Source organism: Delphinapterus leucas, chromosome 7, assembly GCF_059928025.1.
Source record: "Delphinapterus leucas isolate spDelLeu-1000000601 "Yukka" chromosome 7, BTC_Dleu_Yukka2, whole genome shotgun sequence".
Classification (NCBI taxonomy): domain Eukaryota; kingdom Metazoa; phylum Chordata; class Mammalia; order Artiodactyla; family Monodontidae; genus Delphinapterus; species Delphinapterus leucas.
Genome location: NC_143135.1, coordinates 97,793,305 through 97,819,334, shown reverse-complemented (window position 1 = coordinate 97,819,334; position 26,030 = coordinate 97,793,305). Strand labels below are relative to the sequence as shown.

Sequence of the window (26,030 nt, the reverse complement as noted above, 5' to 3'; positions counted from 1 at the left end):
CTGAACAGTGAAAAATCGTTTATGATGGGGTGTCAGAACAGACTGTATTCTCTTCCCTTCTTTGGAGCGGATTCACCTTACCTATTTGATTTGATTTGGGCTAACATTTGGATGAGTTAGTTTTCACAGGGGCTCATGCAGGCTGGTGGAAGGACTCGGAATGCACAGGGTGGGTGGGAGAATTAATTCCTATGGAGGATAAACCCTGTTCTGCTTAACTTAACGCCAACCTTCCCGAGACCGGCTCCGGGACAAGAACACCAAGAAGGAAAGGGATGGGCACACCGCCCACACCAGTGCTCCCCTGGCGTGTATCACGTACACATAAATGTGTCATGGCCCATGCGTCACCCAGAGCGCTCGTTACAATGCAAACGCTGAGTCAGGAGGGAGGCCTCGGGTGGGGTCAGAGGCTGCCATTCTAACAAGGAGCTGTGGGTCTGCAGGCCACACTCGGGGTAGCCAGGCTCTAAAGTCCTCACTGTGCCCTGGAAAGCATAACCCTCGGAACAGGAGAAATCAACCGGGCTGCTTTCACAGTGGGATGGGGAGAGAAAAGAACTCAGAGAGAGAGTTACCCCCCGCCCCCCCAAAAAAATCACTGCCTAAGCCAGGCACCAAAGAGACAGAGCTGGATTCTGTGTGAACAGGTGGGAGGACGCTGGCATGTCTCAGAGATGGGGCTGCCCCGGACCCTCACCTGCACAGTCCTTCTCATCAGACCAGTCCCCGCAGTCGTTCTCCCTGTCGCATTTCCACCTGTTGGGGATGCAGTGCCCATTCTCACACGGGAACTGGAAGTAGCGGGAGCAGTTGGGGGCCTCCGTGGGGTTTTCTGGGGGGTGAACCGCATGGTCAGTCATCTGCCCTGCACGCTGTGAACACAGAGCTCCAAGGACACACAGGCTCCTCACCCAAGCCCAAGGCAGCCCACAAGGCCCTCCCAGAGAAGGACAAGGCAGCTTCCTGGACGCATCGGGAGACAAGAGCATATCCACAAACAAAAGCCCACTTTCCTGGATTCCATCTCACATTCTCTGACGTATGCCTCTATGTCTTGCTAATGATACCTGAGTTTTAATTTTGACACTTCACCAAAGGAATGACCTAACTACTGATGACAACGTGATGGTGACAGTGATTTCTATTACGTTGTGGCATCTGTAACCTTTACAGGGGAGGGGGAAGCACCTTCCAAAATATTTATCATAACTCTTCCATCATATTCCTTATATATAACGTGAACTTCCTAACTGGGGAAAGAAAAGAAAATGGAATAAATGCTCCCTGACCCCTGCTAGGGGGTAGGTTCTCACTTTAAGACTCAATTCCTTACACGTGGATTCAAGAACTGGCAGGAACCGTGGCTGAGGAAGGAGATGGCAAAGCCGGTGCTGGAATGGGCCGAGTGCCCCCTCCTTAACTTCAGGAGCCTTCAACCCGGAGAACAGGGAAGCAAGGAGGCAAACCCCAGGTCTCCTTACCACAGCTGGCTTCATCAGAGTCATCACCGCAGTCATCCATCCCGTCGCATTTCCAGATCAAACTGATGCACACTCCATTCTGACACTGGAAACTGAACTCATCACACACCTTGTGGAACTCGGGGCCTGGAGCTAGGGAAGGAACAAACACCCGAAAAGTCCAGATTGCTTCTACACCGAAGAGCCCAATATAACACTGCTGTTTGGAAACGAGAGGAAAGAACGAACGTCCTCCACCAAGAGACTGCACGGCTGAAGGATCCCTCGAAAGTGAGTCAGCGGAAGGCCTGGCCCCAGCAACTCAGAACGCAACTGTATTTGGAGATAAGGTCTTGAAAGGGGTCATTAAGTTAAAGTGAGGTCATGAGGGTAGAGCCCCAATCTAACAGGACTGGTGTCCTTATCAGAAGAGTAAATGAGGACACAGGCACAGCAGGAAGGCCATGTGCAGACACAGGGAGAGGACGGCCATCCACAAGCCAAGGAGAGGGGCCTCAGAGGAAGCCAACCCTGCCGCCATCTTAACCCTGGATGTACAGCCTCCAGAACTGAGAGATCACCTTTCTGTTGTTGAAGGCCCCCAGTCTGTGGTCCTCTGTTTTGGCATCCCAAGCAGACTGACGCAAGTACCTATTATTGAGTTGGCCCAAAAGTTTGTTTGGGTTCGTCCGTGACATCGCGGGAAAACCCGAACGAACTTTTTGGCCAGCCCAATGTAATTCGTGCAGGGCAGTGTTGGGGAACAGGGCTGTAGCAGTGAACGAGACAAAGACCTGCTCTCATGCACACACACTCCAGCTGGGCGAGGCAGCCCACAAAGTAAGCGTACAGCGTGCAAAGTGGAAGTGAGTGCGGCGAAGACACTGCAGCAAGGCAAGGGGCCACTCAGTGATGGGGGCGCAAGAAAGCCTGTGGGTGAAGTTGACACGTGGGCCAAGGTCTCGGTCATCCTCTGTCCTCCCGTTTATCTGTACAACTAACAAGCAAGTTTCCGAAGCAACAAAGGTGAGCCTTCTCAGAAAAGGCAAGACTGGACCCTCAATCGAGACCTTGTAAACTAGATGGAGGCACATCCCCAGGTAGCCCAGTGCCCGCGAGTGAGCCCCCTCCCCCCGCCCCACTCACAGCATCCCGCAAACGCCGCATCCTCGTCCGAGCCATCGCGGCACTGGATGATACCGTCACACACCATGGACTGGAACAGGCACTGCTGGCGGTTCTTACACACGAAGTCCATGAAGCGAGTACAGAGGGGCTCTGGAAGGGTCCAGCAAGGGAAAGAGGCCGTGAGCCCCCGGGGCCGGAGGCCTCGTGGGCCCTGGGAGGATGCACCCTGGCCAGACGCGCATTCGGGAGACGGGAGTAACAGGCACAGTCACCGAGCGCTTGCTTTGAGCAAACCCTGAGCTCTAGTACATCGTTAAACTCCCAGGACAATATGATGAGAGGTTTTACTCTCCTGTTTTCCAAATGAAGCACAGGGGGTGGCAGTGTTAAGTATTTTGCCAAGAGCACACAGTGGATGAGGGTGGAGCCGGACCTAAATCCCAGAGCTGCCTGACATCAAAGCCCATGATCTTAACCACTTATCGATCAAATACTGACTCTCCAATATGGGGCTTGGAAAACTGTTGCTATGAAAGCACGGAGTCCTAACCACTGGACCGCAAGGGAATTCCCCCGCCCCCAACTTACATTATGTTGAAGCCCTAATCCCCAGTGTGACTGTATTTGGAGATAGGACTTTACAGAAGTAATCCAGGTAAAGGGAGATAAATCAGTTGATAAATTGATCAAAAGGATCAACAGAAGTGGTGTCCATATAAGAGGCAACAGAGATGCAGGCACAGAGGAGGCCACGTGAAGACACGGCGAAAAGGCAGCCTTCAGACCTGAACTGCCACGCTGGCTCATCCCTGGGTCTCCGGCCTGCTCTTCCCCAGGATGGGCACCACTGACTCCAGACAACCTTTCCGGGTCCAAGAAAACTGGGCATAAAAAGGGTCACTGGGCCTAAAACTGTTACCTAAGTGATAGTAAGCAACTAGGAAAACCAATGAAGTAGGAGAAATAAGTGTCCAATTCCAAACCATTGGTCCATTCACAGGACATACTGCAGTTGAACAAAGATGATCATGGACCATGACCTAATTCCACAGTCACCCACCACAGCTCTCTCCCCTGCTCTCCTTCCCCCAAACCGCACCTCCCCAACTCCATCCCTCCGAGTCCTGGTGGAGAACTTGGGGTCACCGCATTTACAAGCTAATTGCAGGCAGGTACTGAGGAAATGAAAGCATTTAGTCCAATGTGTGCCCTTCCCTCACAGCCACAAGGCGCCCCCCAGGCAGGGTGAGGACTCACCACAGTGCTGTTCGTCTGAGCCATCCGAGCAGTCGTGCAGACCATCGCAGTGTTTGCTGGACGGGATGCAGGTGCCATTCGGGCAGCGGAATCCGTTGCACTTCTTCTCTGGAATGTGATTCAAGAAGAAGCAGAATAAGGAAACAGGCAAGCACTCACATCATTGTTTGGCCGGGGGGCTGAGGAGGTGACGGGTATTTGTGCCACCCTACGGAGAGCTATCACTATTATAGACGTATACATACGGTGACCCAGCAATGGCACTTAAGAAAAGTAATCTACCTACACGAGTGAAAAATAACAGAGGCACAAGGTTATTCATTGTAGCACTGTTTGTAATAGATTGAAAACCACCTACGTATCCGTCAATAGGGGACTGTGTAATTACTGTGCACAAGAACACTAGCCTGTTACAAAGAGACTGAAGAAGCACTACGTAAAAACAAGTCCTAGATATACAGTTATGTGGAAAACCAAGGTACGTGGCATACTACATGTGTAAAACAGGACAAGAACACGTAGTATATTTAAATTTGCATATATGCACAAAAATATTCTGAAAGGATACACAACAAAGGGAGGGAACTGAGCAGATTTTTCTTACGTACTCAAAAAAAAAATTTTTTTTTAATGAAAATTAAAAGAAAAGCTTCAAGTGGATGGAAAAAAGTAGGACACTCTTAAATCACTCACTGTCTTAATTCTTCGGGAATTGTAAACCGAAGCCCTTTTGGAGAAAGTTTGTCCTAGAAATGTTAAGAATCTTAGGTTTCGCACTTAGCATAGAATTCTTAGCACTAGGTCACCCCTTCTCCTGAACAGAGAGCTACTGCCAGACATGTGGCTTAAAAATCACTTCCAGCAGGCCAGTTGCAAACCCAACTCTTGGTGGAATGGTCCCAGGAGGATCAGAGATAAGACAAGAAAATGTGTTTTAATCCTGTAAAAAGTCATCATTCTTAGGAGACTGTTCAAAGGACATCAAACAGAAACAGTAAAGGAGTACCATGAGTTGGGGAAATAGTTAATGTCACTCAGCATAAAAAGGTTTTTCAAAAGTATAGATTTTAAATTGTACAAGACAAATGCCCACTCACTAAATTAGTGAAAACAACTCAAAAGATTAAATCAAGGGAGGCTTGGGGAAACATACGATATATAACTGATGGAGAGCCTTTCAGTATAGTCACTTGGAAATAAAATCTGGAAACGCTTAATGAGAACCATGGAAATCGATCAGAACCTTTGACCCAGCACTTCCATGTTGAGGGACATACCCCAGGAAGTACCTCAAAGGAAAACGAAGCCTTCATTTCCAAGGACACGAACAGTTTTACTATGCATGACAGTATGAAACTGAAATTACTCAACCAGGGAGGGACTAAGTAAAACTGCGTTATAGCAAAAATACAAAGAGAAAAGGCATCTGCCGTGAAAATGCTAACCACAGAAATACAGACGTATGGAAACATCTTTGTTTAATATTGTGCCATGAAAGGAGCAGAACATAGAACAGCACACAGACAATGAGTACAACCCCATGAAAATCAGGGACGTATGGTATGAAATAACAGAAAAGATGTATATTGGTCTCTGCCCCCGGTTACTGGCATCAAGCTCCTAAAACGCTTATAATTTCCTGAGTGACGGGAATGTCTGTTGTTCTAATGAGGTGACTGGGGGGGCTGGTCATCAGAAAAGCCATGCGACGATTAGAGGCCTGGAGCTTTCCAGCCCACCCCCACTCCAGGAAGAGGAGAGATCTGGAGACTGAGCTCATGATGGATCGTGCCTAAGTGATGAAGCCCCACCCCCAAATGCCAAAAGTAGGCGGTTCAGACCGCTTCCAGGCTGTTGAACACGTGGAGGTGCCTGGAGGGTGGTGGGGCTTGGAGAGGGCGTGGAAGGCCCATGGCCTTCCCTGTACCTTGCCCTGGGCTCTGGGCTCTCTTCCATCTGGCTGTTCACCTCTCTCCTTTATCATAACCTTTTATAATAAACTGAGAAATGTTGTTTCGCTGAGTGCTCTGAGCCATTCTAGCAAATTATCAAACCCAAAGAAGAGGTTGTAGGAACCCAGATTTACAGCTGGTTGATCAGAAGAACATGTGACAACATAGGACTTGTGACTAGCATCTGAAGTGGGGGCTGTGTGATGTGACACTGTCTTGAGGAAGACAGTGTCAGGATTGAGTTAAATTGTAGGACATGCTGGTGTCGGGGAATTGCTTGATATGGAAAACACACATTTGGTGGCCAAGAAGTGTCAGAAGTATTGTGTGAGCAGAGTATTGAGGCTATAAGGACAAAACAGGGAGTCTTTCCCACAGACACACGGCAAGAGGATAAGGAGAGAGAGCTTTAAAACTATTTGGTGTGAAAGGGGAAAGGTTGGGGGGAGGGATAAATTAGGAGGTTGGGATTAACATGTACGTACTACTATATATAAAATAGATAATCAACAAGGACCTACTGTACAGCACAGGGAACTCTATTCAATACACTGTAATAATCTATATGGGAAAAGAATCTGAAAAAGAATAGATACATGTGTATGTGTAACTGAATCACTTTGCTGCACACCTGAAACTAACACAACATTGTAAATCGGCTATACTCCAATATAAAACAAATTTTTTTTTAAAATTTGGTGTGAAAAAGCATTTTATGTATTGTGTTTATACGACAGCTATTCTGTGGTTAATTTCGAATGATTATCTCAGAATCCTTTTTTTAACAGATCATATTGAACAAGTTCTGCCTTAACGAGTGGTAAGCCATTTTCCCAAGAGGCCATAACGGAGACCTCTTAGCCATAAAATATACCATTTATATAGTAACTGTTGGCTAACTTCTGGCAGAACACTGGTGACTGCATTTAGTGCTCCGGGTGGGTTAGTGGGTTTCTATTTCTTTTCTTCAAAGTTGTTATGGACAAGCAGTGAGGAAACCTGCTTGCCCAAGGATTAAGACTATATAACCCAGGCCTACACATTGCACGGCAGCGCCACACAGAAACTGCGGGCTCACTAGTGGTCAGAGTGGGCACCCAGGCCCAGCGGGACACCATTCAATTTCCTGGCCTGCCTGTTGTCTATTTTCCGGAACAGCAGACATGGGAAATGCTCTGCATGGGGCCAAAGCGTCTGCATTTACCACAGTTGACTGGATCTTCATCAGAACCGTCTTGGCAATCCATGTCACCGTCACACGCCCACCGCTGGGGGATGCAGTGCCCGTTGTGACACTGGAAGTTGGAGGCCTCACAGGTGTGATAGATGGCTGCCAGAGAAAGAGAAGAGAGAAACGGTCAAGACGTCCCTCACCTCCGTGCTCCCATCACCATCAGGGGCCAAGTGGAGAGAAGGCTTGTACTAGATCACAGGTATGACCTGGGGCTGCCCTTAAGGTGGAACGCAGCCTCCTGAATGGGCAACAGCTTGAGGCTCTGAGTTTATCAGTGTTACAAGCACAGATATACATGTTAAAAAAAATCAGTCACTTTCACAACAACTTATGTGGTAAGAAGTATTCCCCCTTTTACAGATGAGAAACAGGCTTAGGACACTAAGAAGTTCGCCCCCATTCACAAAGATAATGAAGTAATGGCACCAGGGCTGTCCAAATCCAAAGCCTGTGCTTTCTCCACTCTACCTGGCTTCTTTATCTTCTCACTCATTCGGATTCTGCAGGATAAGGACAGGCAGTGTGTGCTCAGGGGACTGGGTTCTAAAGCTGGTCCCCACTGTATGGAGGCCTCAATTTCATCATCTATTTTCATATCTAAGGACCCCTGTAAGTTCTGAAAAGCCATGATTTTATAATTCTAAATAAACCACCCAATTTCAAATGTGGAAAACCTCAGGTCTGAAGAGAATAAAAGATGTATCCAAAATCTAACTTTCTGGACAGTTGAGAGAGACATCTACCAGCCAATAATACGGGGCATTCTCTACAGTCATTAAAAGAAAAAAAAAAAAAGGCAAGTGAAACAGAGCCACTGTTATAAATCAACAGGTTCATCTGCATACGTGGGCTGAGGCCACCTGGAAGTCGTTTAGAAAACGTCCCAAAACCTCGGTCAAAGACTATTTCAAATGCATAGTATCTGCCTCAACCCCAACCAACGCTACTAAGCGCCTTGTGCATCAGATTTCCCTTTCCTCCTCTGACACAGGGAGCAGTTTGTGTCTGTTTGTTGCTGAAAGCCAGGGCTGGCCTTGTTTACAACTGGCATAAAATAATATAACCAAGACAGACGGGCTCTCTTGGTTTAACTGTGTGGACAGGACGTTCTAGCAACAGAAGGAGGCAAAACAAACAAAAGTGGGTTGTTGAGTGCACACCGTAGTTATTTATTCAATCGAGATGGTTGGTAATAGTGACTCAAGGGTTGGGAAAATGGGCTTCCAACGTCCTCTAGAATTTCTACTGCCTTTGAGGCTATTTTTTTGCAATAGTCTGAAATACAAAGCACCTGATTTTTCAAACCACTTTACAACAAACGGGTGTCAATCATCTGTTGACTTACCTCCTCAAAGACCAAGGCTATATCCGGTAGCATGCAAATAAGTCTACAGGGAGTTTCAATATCTTACAGCCTTTGGCAATCAGAATCCATTAAACACCTATTTAAAATATACTTATCTCTGATAAGAGGAATAATTGTATCATGCATGTTACATGAGCTTGGCCCCAGTAACAGCCATTGCCTGGAATACTTCTGATTTATTGGTTTTACAAATCTGACAGCCCTTCAAAAAATTCCTCACCAAAGCCTCGCTCGCTTTCATAAAAGATACTGTCGCCTAAACTCATTGCCATACCGATGTACTTGTTATTATTCAGCCTATGCATTTCAATTCCAGTTGAAAACAATTTCAGAGCGTTAATGAAGTTTCCAAATGACAATTCTGGGAGGCATGTTTGAGATCTCCAGATTCCATCACAGATGCTGCGTCAAGAAAGACTAATTAATTTGCACCATTTCATTCAAGTGGCCAGGTAGGGCTGCAATGCTTAACATACTCTCTTTTTCTGAATTTTTCTGTCTTCTGAGTAACTTACTAGCTCTCTGTCATTGAGTGTCTGATGAATGATACATGCTCAATCGATAATATTTTTTAATTACAAGGATGAAAGAGATGGACTTTAATACAGACTAAAGAATTTGGGGAAGATGAAGAATCCTTTGCATAGCAGAATTCATTGTGACTCTAAGAACAGAAAGGCTAATGGGGCAAGTGATCCTGAAATTAGAATACCAGGGTTTCTAATAGAGGCCATTATCCTCCTACCTATTCTCTGACTTGGGCAGATCTCTCCTGACTCAGCAAGACCCGTTGTGACACCTGATCAAAAGCATGAGCCAAATAAAAGTGGGGCAGAAGAGATGAATTAATTACTGTGACAACAGAAGCACTGCCTTATTATAAAGCACTGGACTATTAGGAAATGAACGAGGAAAAAGAAATGCTAACATCAACACAACTTGAATGATTAATAATGTAAAAAAATAACATAAAGCATGAAGAAAAGCGCGCTGAAAAATAAAAGGCAGAATTTGAAAAAGAATCAAATAGAGGGACTTCCCTGGCGGCGCAGTGGTTAAGAATCCACCTGCCAATGCAGGGGACGTGGGTTCGATCCCTGGTCCGGGAAGATCCCACATGCCGCGGAGCAACTAAGCCCTTATGCCACTACTGAGCCTGCGCTCTAGAACCCACAAGCCACAACTACTGAGCCCGTGTGCCATAACTACTGAAGCCCACACGCCTAGAACCCATGCTCCACAACAGAGAGAAGCCACTGCTATGAGAAGCCTGCACACCACAACAGAGTAGCCCCCACTCGCCGCGACTAGAGAAAGCCCGGCGCAGCAAAGAAGACCCAATGCAGCCATAAATAAATAAATAAATTTAAAGCACACATATAGTACACCAAAAATTATATACATAAAAGAGAACCAAATTGAAATTCTAGATATAAAAAAACATAGCCATGGAAATAAAAATAGCTCAGTGGGTGTGTGAAACAGTAGATTAGATCCAGCTGAAAAGAGAATTGTTGAACTGGAAGAGAAATCTGAGGAAGTAACTCAGAGTCTAGCACAGAGTCATAAGGAGACAGCAAATATGAAAACCAGAGGCATGAACACCAGAATGAGACAGTCCAGCAAATGGATGATAGTTGCTGCTGAAGACAAGAGTAGACAAAGTAGCAAACAGATACAGCTGAAAAGACAGTGGCTGTGATTTCCCAGAACTGATGAAAAATGTAAATCCTCAGATTTTAGAAGGAAAACAAATAGGATAAATAAAAATACTCCCACACCTAGGTAGGTGAAACTGAATAACAAACAAACAAAATGCGAAAAATCTAGAGACAACTGGAGAGAAAAGAATGTCAGGCTGTTGTTTCAACAGATAATCTGAGAGGAGAATTTAAATCAATACAAAACAGGCCAGAAAGAAAGGGACTAATTCCATCAAAATACTTAGGGAAAATTACTACAAATCTAGAAACCCAGATCCATCTGAATTCAGTTTTGAGATCAAAATAAAGACATGTTTCTATAAACAAAAACTTGAAGTTTACTACTCACAGACTCCTGCTACAAGAAACACTGAAGGATGTGCACAGAAAGGAAGCATTAGGTACAAGAAGCAGAAGCGGTAGACAGGTAGGTACCTATAAATAAGTTTTGTTACTAAAAAATAATAATGATGACTAATTTTAGGATTTTTAAAGCGTAAAACTAAAGTACGAAGTACTTAGTGTTTTAAAATACTAAATATATACGAAGTATGTCAGTATTGAAACTGTGGTCAGAGGCTGGAATCAAAGCAGGTCGAGGGGAGGGGAAAGATATTAGGAATACACATAAGATGTCTAGGGCAACAGCTAAAAGAACAGAAATGAAACATTTACGTTCAAAATCAATGCAGGGGGATGGAGGGGGAGGGATAAAGGAAACTCAATTCCACAGAAAGCAAAACAGGGGGAGGGGAAGAGCCAAGAAAATGCCCGGCACAGACCATGCATGAGAGCTGAGGCCCACAGGACGTCAGTCGACCCACTTTCTTTGGCTCTGCAGGTGACTTAATTTACTAGGCCAGGAAATGAAGTAACCCGCCACACATCAAAATGAGCTCACAGCTGACCCCCGACTGTTCTGAGATGACAGACAAGGAGAATCATCTTTAAAAGGTTTGGAAGCACAGCCATTGGAACAAGGCTGCAGTTGTGGTACGAGCACTCTCCACTTCCCCAGGTAGCCCTGCCAGAGAAAACCAGAGACAAAACGAGGAGTCTGCGGCAGGCCCACCCACAGGAATGAAGTTGTTCATTCTTTGTGGAGGATCGACACATGCACCTGAAACACACGTCTGACTAACGTGCTTGTGCTAACAAGATGTTCAGTCTCCTTCAATACCGCAATTTACAAACGGAAATGCCCAGGTGCGCCCCTCTAATTTATTTATTTATTTATTTGTGGTGTGCGGGCCTCTCACCGTTGGGGCCCCTCCCGTTGCGGAGCACAGGCTCCGGACGCGCAGGCTCAGCGGCCATGGCTCACGGGCCCAGCCGCTCCGCGGCATGTGGGATCTTCCCGGACCGGGGCACGAACCCACGTCCCCTGCATCGGCAGGCGGACTCTCAACCACTGCGCCACCAGGGAAGCCCCGCCCCTCTAATTTATTAACCAACTGTCTGCCCGACTCCAAGCTTCCGAACAGCTCTCATATGCTTCCTGGGCTGATGGCAGTTCCTTTGCGGACCTTGGTTATCCCTCCTTCTGCGGGCCAGGCTCGTACACGGAGAAAAGCAATTGCCTGCAGTCCTTCCAGAAGCAGAGGCGCAGACACCGAGACTGCGCCAGAAAAGATATGGGGGCGGGGGGGGAGTTTACGAGGGGGTGGAATCTGGTAACATCACAGATCGGCCTGTGTGATGTACCTGGCCTTTGAGGAGCTCCGTTTACTCCTTAAAGTCACGTAAGGTCACCTCTAAAGTAAAATGAATGGAGAGTCACAGTTGTGTACAATTACCCAATCAACAGAGGTTCTCTGAACTGGGCACTGGGAGAATATAAAGGAGTAAAATATCATTTCTGCCCTTCACAAACCAAATCTAAAGCAAAGCATAACACACTGATACTTAAGTGTGGGACATGATAACAGATCTACTTTTTATTTGCTTTTACAAATTAGGAGGCATGCTTTGAGCTCCCGGATGCTGGGCGGTGTGTAAGAACTGCTGGGGTACCGTGGGGGAAAGAGAGATTAAGACACGGGACTTAAGGGATTTAATTCGCGAGACTGAAGATCCATTCACAGTGGATGGCAAAATGAAGCCTGAATGACCAGATCTCCCCTCGCCACAAAAGGGTTAAAGGAAACATCTTTACCTCCATCACTGGAGGGATTTAGGGTAGAACGGAATGACAATTTCTAGAGGAGGTTGCAGAGAAAATTTACTCATCAGAAGTGGGCTTTGTTTTCCTGCCTCCAACTTCCCCAACTCCTTGCTGTCCCCGAGTCCACCATGATGTATACGGCCCTCGTTCATTCATCCATTCACAAAAAACAGTGGAGTGAACATGAGTGAACTTAACACCCAACAGAAGAATTACAACATTACTTCTACCTTACACCACCCAGCCTTCCTCTCATATTCTAATGTTGTTCCCAAATTTACTTCCAATAAAATCTTACCCAACACAGGTGCAAGCACAATTTAAGCTTTCAGTGTTTAGGGAACCCCTTGATGCTGCATTCCAAAACATGCGCTAGTTCACTGTTACTCAATGTATGGTCCCCAGACCAAGGGTCAGTCTGTAAACTCTGTTACTGGTCCTAAGGAAATAAGCTTGAGCCAAAATGTAAATCAACTCGATCACTCAGGAGACTGTTCAGTTGAACACTTTTCATGGCAAGACCTTCTCAATGGAGGAAGCAGAGAGTTGGTTAAATTTTCGGCACAAGCTTATCAAAGACCAGCTCTTTGAGACGCACTGATCTCGCTGGTTTCTAAGGTCCATTTCTTACAGCCTAGATTCTGCGATCACGTAGGGCTGCAATGCTACCCAGCACGTGAGCAGGGAAGTGCTTCTCAGGGAGTCCAGGGAATACTGACCGGTACAGTTGGCTTCGTCAGACCAGTCCCTGCAGTCGTTGTCCCCGTCACACACCCAGGAGGAGCGGACGCACATGCCAGAGCTGCAGCTGTATTCGTCAATCCGGCACTGGTGCATTTCTGCAGGTGAGACCACAGATTGAGCACAAAAGCTTGCCCAGAATTCTGTCTCTGAGGTCAAAGCTCCTAAGGGTTAGAGATGCACCCAATATCCCTATTATCGCTGATGATCCACGCATGAAGACTTTAACCAGGGATGGAAAGTCCTCGAGGATGGTGCCCAAGTACAGCTGGCCCTCCAGATATGCAGGTCTTCCATCCACAGATTTAGCCAACTGTGCAATATGTACTATGTTTACTATGTTGAATCCGTGGATGCGGAATCCGTGGATATGGAGGGCCGCCTATGGGACTTGAGCATCTGTGGATTCTGGAACCCACGGTGGGTCCTGGAACTGATACCCTGTGGATACCCAGGGATGACGGCAGTGCGCTGCAAATGGGGCACAGGTGTGCTGAGATCCTGCCGCCTCACACTCTGGCCACCAGTTGCCTCTAGGCAACAGTGGCCTTGGCCATTTACCTTGGTGCACTTTACAAATATCATTTTCTATGCCTCCTACGTCGGGAAGAAGGTTGGGAAGCAATGCTCTGGCTGCCCAGAAAGCCAAATTTTCAAGAAACAGACTTCCAGAGACAGAGCCTGTGGTTTCAGAACAGGAGTAATGAGAACGCCGAGTGTGCTGATCAATGTGAGATGCTTAGCTCAGGGAAAAGAGAGATCAGTGCTGAGCTCCCCAAACAGAAAAGCTGGTGACTTCCTGTGGGCAGAGCTCCTGGGATGCTGGCCGCTGGGGCTGTCTCAAGAAGGGTGGGGGCCGGAGACAAACGAACCAGGGCAGTCTGACCAGGACAGGAGGGGCAACTACACTGACAGCATCTTTTGTAGGCCCTGGGGATACTAACAAAACAGAATTTTCACATGGAATTGTAAAGATTCTAGGAAAACAGGAGTAGCCAAGCCTGGGGGCCCGGGGTGGCTGCCTCAGTGAGAGAGGTCGATGGTGAACTGGGGAGCAGATATTCATGAGGAAACAGTCTGGAGACGCACGAAGAGGACCTGGATCTGAGGTAGGGACCACCTGAGACCTTGAGGTGGACTCAGGTGCACCAGCGTGAATGGACCATGAACAGAGAATCTGAGGGACAGACACCGTTTAACGGTCCAACGCGTGTCCAGTGAGCGGGTGAGAGGACACATTAGAAACAGATAACCACGTGGCGATTCCTCCCGACGAGAGCAAAACTGGCTGCACACGTTAACCCTCTGAGTGCAGAGGGGGACGTGGGAGGAATGATGGGAAAACAGTGCAAACCCCAAGGACTGTTTCCTGGAACTTCGTATTTTTACAAAGATGAAGGGAAATTATGTAACCACTCCCCCCCAGAGAAGTGCTGAGATCCAGGCTAGGATCATTTCCCCCACTCTCCTTATTTCAGTCCCAGTGAGTCAAACCCCCCATTCGTGATGATGCAGGCCCCGTCCAGAAGCACACGCACAGCTGGACTGGACCTGCCCCCGTGTACAGGCAGGGAGCCCACGGGGCCTCACCGAACCCTCGCAGCGGCGGGGTCAGCATCCGGCCCCCACACGCACTCCCCTCCAGGCTGGGGCACTCTGTGTACTGTTCCCTCCCGTGACAGTCAGCAGCTACGGGTTTGGTACCCAGAGCCCATCAACTAAGACAGGGCTCGTGAAACTGACAGGGGAGGATTATGCAAGAAGAAGGGCGTGGGAAACACAGTCCCAGTTCCCTTTTCTGACACAAACTAACTGTGTCACCTTGAATAAGCCCCCTGACCTCTATGGACCTCAGGTGTTTCATCTGGAAATCAAAAGGACTGAACTAGAGAATTCCTACCACTCCTTCAACTCCAACACACTATTTTCCTAAATAAAAATGTCCATTCAGAAAACAGATGCTCAAACAACGTTTGTACCATCCACTGACTTCTAACAGGGTTTACTGAATTAGATCAGTTAAAAAAAAAAACAACGAAAAAACAGTTCACAAAGGTATAGCTCTGAGTCTCCAGGAGGCTAACGTCATAGCTGCCAGAGGCGTGCGTGGGCTAAGGCTGTATAGCTGTTAAAAACTGCCTGAATTCGTTTAGAAATCTTCCTAATTCTCACACTCACGCGTACAGCATCTCTGTAAGGAAGCAGGGTCCATCACTTTATGAATGAATCAATCCTACCATGTGAATGGAGGCGGCCATGCAGCTGGTGTCATGAATCCCACAATGGCTTTCAGAAATCCTCCATTTCCAACCCGTCCCATGAGCCAGGGTGCCGCCCCCTCTGGAAGAGTATTCCTGGACATCACGTCCCCTTACCACAGTGACTTTCATCACTATTGTCGCCACAGTCATCCTCAAGGTCACATTTGTAGGAGAGTGGGATACAGGTCCCAGACTCCTGGCAGCGGAACTGGGTGTCCAGATCACAGATGGTAGTAGCTAGGATGGGAAAGAGAGACAACATGCTCATTAGGTCCGGTCAACTCCCCCCAGATACAAACATCCCACTGGAAAGCCAGCTGAAAAAGAGGAGGAAGCAGATTTTAATTGTAATATGAATTTCAACAACAGAATTGAAACCTAGACTTACAGAAAAAATAAACTGCGTGAGAACCTGAAATTTACAACCAAGGGAGATAAGGGCCTATCTTTCCATGGACGGATTCCAGACCCGAGCAGGGCTGGGAAGAGTGAGAAACCGTCACTGAGCTAGGAGACAGCATGATGCGTTACATCAGGGGTCCCTGGTGCCGGTCGGTGGCCTGTTAGGAACCAGGCCACACAGCAGGAGGTGAGCAGTGGGTGAGCGAGCGAAGCTTCATCTGTATTTACAGCCACTCCCCGTCGCTCGCATTATGGCCCGAGCTCCACCTCCTGTCAGATCAGCGGTGGCATTAGATTCTCATAGGAGTGTGAACCTTACTGTGAACTAGGCATGAGAGGGATCTAGGCTGCTCGCTCCTTATGAGAACCTAATGCCTGATGATCGGAGGTGGAGCTGAGGCAGTGATGCTAGCGCTGGGGAGCGGCTGCAAATACAGATTATCATTAGCAGAGAGGTTTGACTGCACAGAGACCATAATCAATCAATGCGCTTGAATCACCCTGAAACCAGCCCCCCGCCCCCGTCCATGGAAAAATTGTCTTCCACGAAACCGGTCCCTGGTGCAAAAAGGTTGGGGACCGCTCCACTAGATAACCTCCTAAGATCCCCTCAGAAGTGACGGTGTCTTCCTAAATAAATGGCAGAAATACCTTCATCTGGAAAACTACCATTAGGAGGCCCAATTTTACCACGAAGCTGGCTCCTCACCGTACAGAGGACAGAGGGAGGGTGAGGTAAAATTCTGCAGCAGGAACAGAGGCCCTGCAGTCAGGCGAGACAGGGTTTCAAATCCTGGCTCTGCCTCTTCCTCTAGCAATTAATTTTAACCTTCCTGAGCCTCAGTTATCTCCACAGCAAAAGGAAGATAAGGTAACGTGGGCAAGCGTTTGTGATGACAGGCACAAAGACCTGACGGGGGTCTTAATTCCACCAGCCACAACTTACTTCACCCAACCCCCCTGGGTTTCCGGTCCCGCTACTGTAAAATGGAGATAATACCTACCCTCCTGGCATTATTATGAAGGTCAATAAGAAAACAAGTTTGGGACCAGCACCCATCCTTAGGATGTGAATATAATGGGCTCTAAACAAATGTCACGTCTCCTCCCATCCTTCCTCTCGCCCTTCTGCCTCAGAATGTGAACATAATTCGATTTTCCTCCCCCTTCTAAACAGAAATTATCTGGGTTTAAGCATAAGCCCTAGAACCTTCCAGAAAAGGCTTTGGGAAAGAAGGCTGCTCCTAGAGCAGCCAATCCACAAGGAATGACGTGATAGAACAGAATCTTGGGAAGAGGGTGGGGAGTATCAGGAAGTGAGAGGCGGGTGGCAACCCTGCAGTCAGACGTGCCCGGCCACTCTTATTTGCAGCTCCATTTCTTCTCCGTAATTGAGTTCATGGTGGGAGGCAGGGGATGAATGCAGAAATGACAAGACTGCAGGGGATTCACGTCAAAACCCCCAGCGGCTGACAGCCACCCGGGGCAGGAGCCTGCTGAAGAGGAAGGGGGATCTGCCAACAGCATCCCTCCCACGTCTGCCTTTGTTGCCACGCCTCTCCTCTTCCCTGGCAGCTGATGGGATGCCTCGTTTAACTTCCAGACAGCATTGCCCAGCCACGGCCTGTCCCCTCCTGCAGCCCTGCCCAGGAACAGGGTGCCTGCCCCCTCCTTGATAAGGGAGACCCTCAGGAAGGCTCAGATAAGCACCACCCTCCTGGCTCCCAGGCTCCACGTTTTATACCCTGCAGCCCTCACCCCCTCACCTCTGCCACATCTGACTAGTCCAGGACCCGAGCCGCGGGGAATTGCAAGAAAGCAGAGCAGAAAGCAAGTCTCAGGGGCTCGGGAGGGTAAATCCCGGCTGACATTTGCACCTAACCAGAAGGAGCGCAGAGCCAGCTGCATACTTCACTCCGAGGAGAAGCTTAGACTCTGCATGGAAACCTGTGAGGCCACAGCTCAGGGGCTGTGGGGAAGGAGATGGAGGGAGGTCTTCCTCGCAGAACACTGAACCAATATGAGACCCCAGCTCATCCATCTAGTAGAAACCAAAGCCCAGGAACCCCAGGAGGAATCCCGAGCTACTGGAACACGAGGTCATCTAGTTTACAGCTCTCTGCTTCAGCTACGCCTCATTACGTCCGGGCAGTTTTCTTACAATGTGTTAATTCTAAGAAGTGTCTCCTTGCCCACCCTCTTCCGTAACAAACTCCTTTGCAGAATCTGCTCCAATGATGTTAATATCAATTAATGTCTGTAAGGAGCGTTGGCTATTCCCTCACAAATATCGCACCTTCCTGAGACCCTGGTAGGTACAGGAGGTTTGATCAGTGTCCCTTTTGCAGGAAAGAAAAACACACGGAGAGGCTGGTGCTCTCCCAAATCTGCTGTTGGTAAGCTCCTCTCCCTCCGCGTGAAAGGCAGCCACCGAAACCAAGGAAAAATGATTAAGGTCTGGTAATAACCTCCTATGAGCCAGAAAAGGCAGTACATAGGATTGCAGGGCCCAGATGAGTTAACGAGTTGACTGTTTCTGAAGTTGCTTTCTGGGAGGAGGGGCATATGAACAGGCACGTGCTCTACAGATGGCTGGCAAAATACCTTCGCCAGAGGCAAGGTGGGTACACAGAGACGGGACACACCCATTAATCTGTCCTTATAGCACAAAATGAGAAATGAGCTTCTGGAATTCCAAAGGCAAAATATTTGGAAGAGAAGCCTTCAGACTGGTCTCTGGCTTCCCTGCTCTGGCCTTTCTCCCACCTCATTCATTCTGCCCATGCCTTCATCTTTCCAAAGGCAAAATCTTATCCTGTCATTTCAATGTCATTCCAAACTGTTCTTCTGATAAAGTCCAAAGGTCCTTGCTACTCTGGGCCCCAGGCCCCAGGCCACCCTCCCCTTACCCCACGGCTCCCACTCAAGTTCTCAATAACCCACGCTGCTTTCCTGCTCATGCAGCACACACTGGCCTCAGGGCTTTCGTCCATGCTGCTCCCTTGCCCGGAACTTTCCTCCCTCTACCTCTGCTTGGTTCACCTCTGCCCACCCTTCCTAAGGACCTCCCCAAGTCTGATGGGGGCACCCTTCCTGAAGCTCATGGCGCTGCCCCATCACAGCATGGCTCGAATGTACCTGGCTGGTTACTTCTCTGACCCCGCTTCAAACTGTAAACTCTGTGTCCACTTTGATCACCAGTTTATCCCCAGGCCTATCACAGAGCCTGGAACACATGGTCCTCAATAAACACGTGTTGAGTGAACGGGTGAACACATTACTGACTGACCTCTCCTTAGGAGATGATGTCGAAGCTACTAAAAATTAACTGAAGAAAGATGGCCAACTTTGCGATAAATAGATTATCCATTATAAGTAGTTATTTGTTTGTCCTTAAACCCTGCTAAACAGAATCACATACTTTCGTAGTTGGACCTTAGAAATTACATAGTCCAAAGATGACATCTACAGGCACACTTACCAATGTTCCCACAACCCAGGCCAAAGCTGACATCACCAATTAGAACAACCTCTCCTGAGCCTGGCAGGTAGCCAGCACCAACTGATTGGGGGTAACAAGGTAAAAGCCTGTTTCCCATCTCCGAAAAGGCTAAACATTAAATTTATAAATCAAGGACTATCACCTGGTCACCTGCCCCAGGTCACCAGCTCTATTCACAGTGGAAGAACCACAGTCAGAGCCCAGACTGCCTGACTCCCAAACCAGCTCTGTTCCAACCATGCGACGTATTTGTAAATCTCTCGCAATGAGTAACTAGCTTACTTAAGTGGGTTTGCTTTAATTAATAATAAATATCTAATATGGAAATGTGTTTTCTCCAGCCACTTAAATGGGCATCACTGATCATGGGGGCCCCAGACTGCAGGCCCCACCCAGGAGGCGCCGACCAGCCTTCCGAGTAATGGGAAATGCCTATCATCCCGAAAACTCGGCCAAGCGGGGACTCACGGCAGTTCCTCTCGTCGCTCATGTCCCCGCAGTCGTTGTCAAAATCACACCACCAGATGCTGTTGATACAGTTCCCATTGCTGCACCGATACTGGTTGCGGAGACAGGTGTTCTCTGGCCATCGGGGGAGACAGAGGAGGAAACAAAACCAATATCATTCTTCCTGCTGGACCACAAGGCTTTCTCTTTTGAATGTCCATTTGTCTTACTCAAATAACAGGCCTTAGACGGCAAAGGGGAAGGGGGATGCCACACACACGTGCCCGCCGGGAAGCAAGCGTCCAAGGAGGCCCCCTTCTCTCCTCTTTTAATTAAAATTGGAGAAGAGGCAGCTAGGAGCGTCAGAGGGGGTTACGATGACGAAAAAGGAGAGTGAGGGTGCCAGGTGGGTCTAGTGGATACAGTGGGTCTAGTATCAATGTTATAAAATACTAATTTCACAAGGAACTCCTTAAGGGACTGTGTACCAAGATCCAAACATATATTCAGTGTATCTATATAGTTTATACATACTATGGTCATATATATTCACATATATTCCATTTATTAACGAGGAGGGTTATGGAGATTTGCTTTACATATTCTTGAGGATTTTTTTTCTGCTTCTTCAAACCATGACTTCTTCAAAGCAAGCAGTTACAATTCCTCACACAGAAAAAAAGGCACTGTTTGGTCGACTGGGTCGAGAACACGTGATGACTGGCCTCCTGTTTGGGTAACCAAAGGCATTCTGACAGGGATACAGAGAGGCCCTCTTCTCCTGCTGGAATTCAGTGTTAACTCCATTTCTTTCCAAACAACTTTAAGATGATGTCGAGAGCCTGAAAGAGAGTCTCCTGTGCCTTAGAAGAAAAGGTTCATTTTCTTTCCGTTTGTATTTCTTAAGAGAGCCCAGAAGCCCACTTTGGGTAAATGGAAAAACTAGACAGGAAAGAAAGATTTAGCAGGTTTTCAGGGGGAAAATGTTAGAATCCGTGTTGAAAGGGGGAGTGGAATGAGGCTGCTGCAGCCACTTGGCCAGGGCTTGGGAGGAAAGGCTCGAAGTCCTCTGCAATATTGGTTGGAAAGTTCAGACGTTTCCAGGCTGGCAGGGGGCAGGGGGCAGGGGGCAGGGGGGCGGGAAGCTGCTGGATGAGACGTGGTGAACCCTGAAGGAGTCCGACCAGTCCCTTGCCCAAGTCAGGGTGGTCCGACTTACGGAAGCAGGAGAACTGGAGAAGATAGATGTGGGGCGTGGATGAGATGAGGAAGAGGTGGGAAAAAAAAGAAAGGGGCACTCAGAGGAAAGCCTGCATCTCCTGACACGAATCCTAAAAGCAGCTCTTATTTTTAAAGGAACAGCATGGGCCTGTTCTGGATGAGGACTGAGGGATCAAGGGCCTTGGAACCTGAACCAGGATGTCTGTATCTAGGGGGGTTTAATTTCTACCTTGGGCATTTTTAATAACCCCAAACATGAGTGCATCGAGGACACCCGGAGTGGGGACAGAAGGGAAGGGGGATGGTGGGAAAAGGAAAGCGACGCACCTTCTTTGACACACGTGCTGTTCTTCAGCTGATAGCCGTGAGGACACTCACACATCAGGTCGCCGGACGGGAGGGTGCTGCCGGACACACCGTCTGGACACCTGCAGCTTCTAGTGTTGTTGGCCTTGGGCAGACACAGCAGGCTGCACGGCCTGGACGCACAGGAGGTGCTTCCTGGAAAGGAGACAGATGGTGGTGGCCAGGTTAGTAAACACCAGGGTGCACCGAACGCAGGCCTGAGACCCAGGGCGACTTCCTCCTTTTACAGACCCAGCACCACGAAGCTCAGGAAGAGAAAGAAGTGGCGAGTGTGAGACGGGCCCTGGCTGGATCAGATGGCCCCGGAACCAAGCCAGGCACCCACCGGTCCTCCTGGGAATCTGAAATCAGGACGCTGAGACACCACAGGGTAGGTGGGGAGCTGGATCCGGGAGGAGAGTCATGCCCCATGGGTGTCACAGGTGATGCAGGGGATCACAGGTGCTGCAGGGCAAGCCAAAACCTGTACAAATCAGAGCCGTGCAGGTAGGATCAGTCTGCAGCGTCAGGAGGATGAAGCCGACTTAGGGAGAGAAGAAAGGATGACACCAGGACGAGGGAACAGGGAGGGGGAGGGAGGACGGCTTTGCCAGGCCCAGCCCCAATCCCCATTGGTGCACCTGCACCTCCTATATTGGGTTCCTTCCTATCCCCCCTTCATTCTTTCCACAGCACTTTTCACTTGAGTTAGCTTGAGTGAGTTTACTATACCTTGTGACCCAAAAGCCCTTAATTAGAACATACAGCTGAGAAACGACAAGGCTCGGACAAAAATCTGGGCCTGCCCTTCTCAATTCCTTTGTGCCAGGGCACAGCTGCTGAGCTCAATGAGGAACCAACCAGAGACCCATTAGGCAATAAATCCACATGCAATGAACCCACATAAGGACCAGTCACTGTTGATCTAGCCCACTATTTCCAATCCTTTCTCTGGTTTAGCTTTCCAAAGAGAGTGCCAGCTAGAGTCCATACAATCCTCCACTGTGCTCTCAAGGGAGGACTTCTGTGGATGGGCAGTGATGGAAAAGGTGTTTTCTACCCTCCACGTCTTTCTGGGAAGGAGAGGGAGGACCCATAACCATTTCCTAACAACTGAAAATATGATGCGACTATAAAGCAACGTGAAAGCCATGTAAATTAAGAAATGTATTTTTTCCTTTTGCCTGTGACTACTCATCACCAAAACTGGGAAAAAGAAACATAAATGCTTGGATAAAACTCAACTGATAAAGATTCTTCAGCTGTGCCATCAAGTGGACAGAGAACCCCACCAGAATGAAATCCAAGTAACCGGTTTCCAGCCAGCCAAGATCTGAGCTATGCCACGCCTCTGCTGGCCTCTGGTTGGGAAACAGGGTTCATTAATGACAATCAGTACTCAGATGGGTGATGACACACTCAAAAGCCTTGGATGTGTTGGCACCTCATCGGTGTTTAACTGGTATTACACATAAAAATAAAAACCCCCATGGTACAGCAACAGCATTGCTTTCATGCTAAGGATCCAAGAGCACAAGGCATTACCAAGCAGATAAAATACACACATCCACAGGGGGAGACCTGTATGATGAAACATTCAAAAGGGGGTTGCAAATGACTCCATCAACCTATAGGCTGGATTATCATAGTGAATAGCCTGCTGACTGGAGCAGAAATGCCAGAAACCAGCTCCCGCTCATCTGTTCCACAGGCAGACACTGTCCCTTTATCTCAAATACACCTGCCGTGGGCTGCAGGAGGGAATGTTGAGCTGCCAGTAACGAAAACAACCCCATCTGGGGTTCTGGAACATGTTCTTTGTATTCCAAGGATGCTGTACTGTTTGACGTTACAAGAAATTGAATAATAGAATATTTGAAAAATACTCAACGACAGGAGTATTTTCACATGGGTCGTGTCTGTAAAATAACACAACTGACATTTTCCCGTGCAGGGCAAATGTTCCCACCCAAAGAAGCAAGAGGTGAAAGTACAGTGCCCAAAGGGAGATGCGGTAATTCAGGAGATTGGTCTCAACAGACTTGAATGAATCTGCAGCCCGAGAGGCAGGGCCAGGGACAAACCCCAACCTAGGCAGCCAAGTCACTGAACCCAAGAGTTAGGCAGGGCAGGAGTGTGTGGGCAGGTCCAAAGCCACAGTACAGAAAATGGGAGTGCTAGTTACAGAGAACCCGGGAGAGCACGGAAGGAGGATTCAGCAGAGTTCCACTACAACACAGCTAGAGACCCCTCACCCAGGATGCCACAGCCTTTTGTGGGCAAGGTGGGCAATGTGAAGCGTGGACAGCCTTCATCTCCAAAGATGTCCCTTTAGAAGACCAAACTCTTAGCCCCACAGTGTCTTCACTAGGCGTAGTCAGAACATTGTTAGACTTCCTCTTTGGAAAACTCCCCCAGAACCAGTTTAGGAGCCAAAATTGCTATTATCTCGCTTAACGATCTACATACTTGACAATTATCAAATCCACCCCACACAATAAATATCTACCTTCATTATAGACAATGAAAAGCATGTGCTTACTGCCGGCTCTGACGGAGAATTCAGAGAACTCCAAAATATTTTAACCCATTACAGCATCAACTGCGTACATGAATAGCCTTGCAAAGTAAGCTGTTTTAAGGAAAAAACACTCTTCATGAAGAGTTAATTCCAGTAACGCCGTGTAAAAAGCAGCCAGGTATAAAGACCAAAAAATGCATCTGTTTATAACCAAATATCCCAAAGAGACACTTTGCAAGTGAACAAAATGCTTATCCTAAACAAGAATCGATCAAAATCTAGTACTTCTCGATCACTGTTGTATCCCACGGCACTGCTAATCCAACAACAGATCACAGACGGAACAGAGCCTGATGGTTTTATTGAAGTTCAAGCTTGAAGTCAACCAGGCCACGGTTCAAATTCTCACCACTTACTAAATGTGTGATGGAGAAAAGGTACGGAACCTGACTTCCACATTCTCATCTATAAAATGGGAATAATAATACGCATGGACTTGGGGAAGGTTAACTGAGGTTATACAAGCCCACTGAGCAAGTCAGTGTGGTGCTTATGACACAGCAAAATCCCTTAGAGTAAATGCCGTTATCACTTTACACATGGCTAGTACAAAGTCCTGTGTGTGTTAGGAGCAGACAACAAAGTTAATAAAGCTCGACTGGCACCAGGGATTGCCACTACCCATGATGAACTTGTAATACTCTCAGTGTCTGACAAAGCAGACAGGATTGAGCAAACAAGTTCAAGGCCAAGAGGCACCCACTGCACACCGGCAGTGCTGGCAGCCAGGTGCCACTGCAAATGCTTTGATGTAACCCAAACCGGCCTGAGACGTGACAAACTGGCTTCACTGGCCCTGTGTCTGCGGGCAGGAGGTACCCCGGGAAGCAGGAGAGAGGCCATGATTCCCCCTTTACGTCTCAAAGAGTCACCTTCCTTTAAACCAGCCAGAGTAGCTCTGGGGTCACAGTGGTGACCGCATGGCAGCTGGGATGAAGTGACTGGCCGAGACTCGGGGTGGGAACCGGGGTTTACAGGTCCATCGGAACACAGGGTTGCAGGAGCTGAGGCTGTGTGCTCAGCCAACACATGCTGACAAGCACATGTCAAAATGCAGACCTGCTTTTCTGGACGGGGAGGTAACTTGAAGAAATGCTGAGAATTCCCTCGGCTTGCCAGCGGGGCGGATCAGTAGGGCTGGGTGTCCTCTGTCAGAGGCCCTGAGATTTCAGCCCCTGGAGCTGGAAAGCATGATTCCTTTCTCTCTCCTTATTTCATTCTTTATTATTTTTTTTTAATCTTTTTCTTTTTTTTGTCTTTGAGAGAGTGTGTGTGCGTGTGTGCGTGCTTTTTTTGTTTTTTGTCTCTCTGCCCTATTTCAAAACAGGCACCTCCTCTAAGAAAGAATGTGACTTCTTCGTCTTGTGGCAGAACTGAAACAAAAGCCCAGCTCCTAAACAAGGGAGGGGTCTTTGGGAAAGCTAATTCACATCTGAGATTTTGTTCCCTAATCTAGAAACCATGGACCATAATACCAGCCCTGCCCACCTCACGGGTCAGCTGTGAAGACGTAACAATAATGCAGACTTCCATTTCTAGGATACTTTACAGTTTTCCAAGCGTGTTTTCATGCTCTCTTCATTAGTCCCCAAAGGATAGCAATGATATCTATAACCGTATTATTTCCCCTTGTCAATTTTCTCTTAGCACAGGGCCAGCCAAAAACCACAAGACAATATCAACGTTCTAGTTCAAAACAGGAAACCTAGCAGTCTGTCAATAAAGGAGAGTCAGCAGACCCAGGATGCTACTTAATCCTGCTGAGATAAAGAGGGCTCTTCTTAAACGGACTATTCTTCTGGGGAGTACCAAGATCCCCCTCCTCTAGAATCAACAGTATGGTTGGGAGATAAACAAGGGGCAAGGGCCGTGCAGTAAGGAAGAAGGTATCCTACTGAATCGTCTCGGACCCCAGGACCAGCCAGGCAGAGCCTTGCAGAAGTCCTTGAGGCCTCAGCCTACAGTCTTTCATACGCCCGTTCTCTACACCCACCAGCAACACTCCCCACCCCCCATCCCTTCTTCTTTCAACAAGTATGAACTGAGCAGCTACTGAGTGCTGGTCATTGGTAAGATTACTGAGCAAAAACAAAGACAGGATCTCCTTCTTCATGGGGTTTAGAGTTTCACAGTGGGGACAAGCGAATTAAGTCATCATATAACTAGATCTCACATTGCGAGGGAAGTAGGGCTCAATGAGCAACTGGTCATCCGAGCAACCAGAGAAGACAGGACTCCTGTCGGAAGCTATGCACCCAGCACA

General features: G+C 47.9%; 1 protein-coding gene across 3 annotated transcripts in view; it reads right to left on the bottom strand.

Moving 5' to 3' along the window:
- SORL1 (sortilin related receptor 1) overlaps nucleotides 1–26,030 on the bottom strand; it is a 157,031-nt gene that overhangs the window by 35,605 nt on the left and 95,396 nt on the right. For all 3 annotated transcript variants that reach the window (XM_089915731.1, XM_022560208.3, XM_022560210.3), the window contains 9 exons: nucleotides 21,169–21,342; nucleotides 19,642–19,755; nucleotides 15,384–15,506; nucleotides 12,987–13,106; nucleotides 7,005–7,130; nucleotides 3,849–3,956; nucleotides 2,610–2,741; nucleotides 1,485–1,616; nucleotides 701–835 (listed from right to left, as the gene is read on the bottom strand). In XM_089915731.1, the coding sequence (XP_089771857.1) occupies nucleotides 701–835; nucleotides 1,485–1,616; nucleotides 2,610–2,741; nucleotides 3,849–3,956; nucleotides 7,005–7,130; nucleotides 12,987–13,106; nucleotides 15,384–15,506; nucleotides 19,642–19,755; nucleotides 21,169–21,342 (1,164 nt within the window). The remainder of the gene's footprint in view (nucleotides 1–700; nucleotides 836–1,484; nucleotides 1,617–2,609; nucleotides 2,742–3,848; nucleotides 3,957–7,004; nucleotides 7,131–12,986; nucleotides 13,107–15,383; nucleotides 15,507–19,641; nucleotides 19,756–21,168; nucleotides 21,343–26,030) is intronic.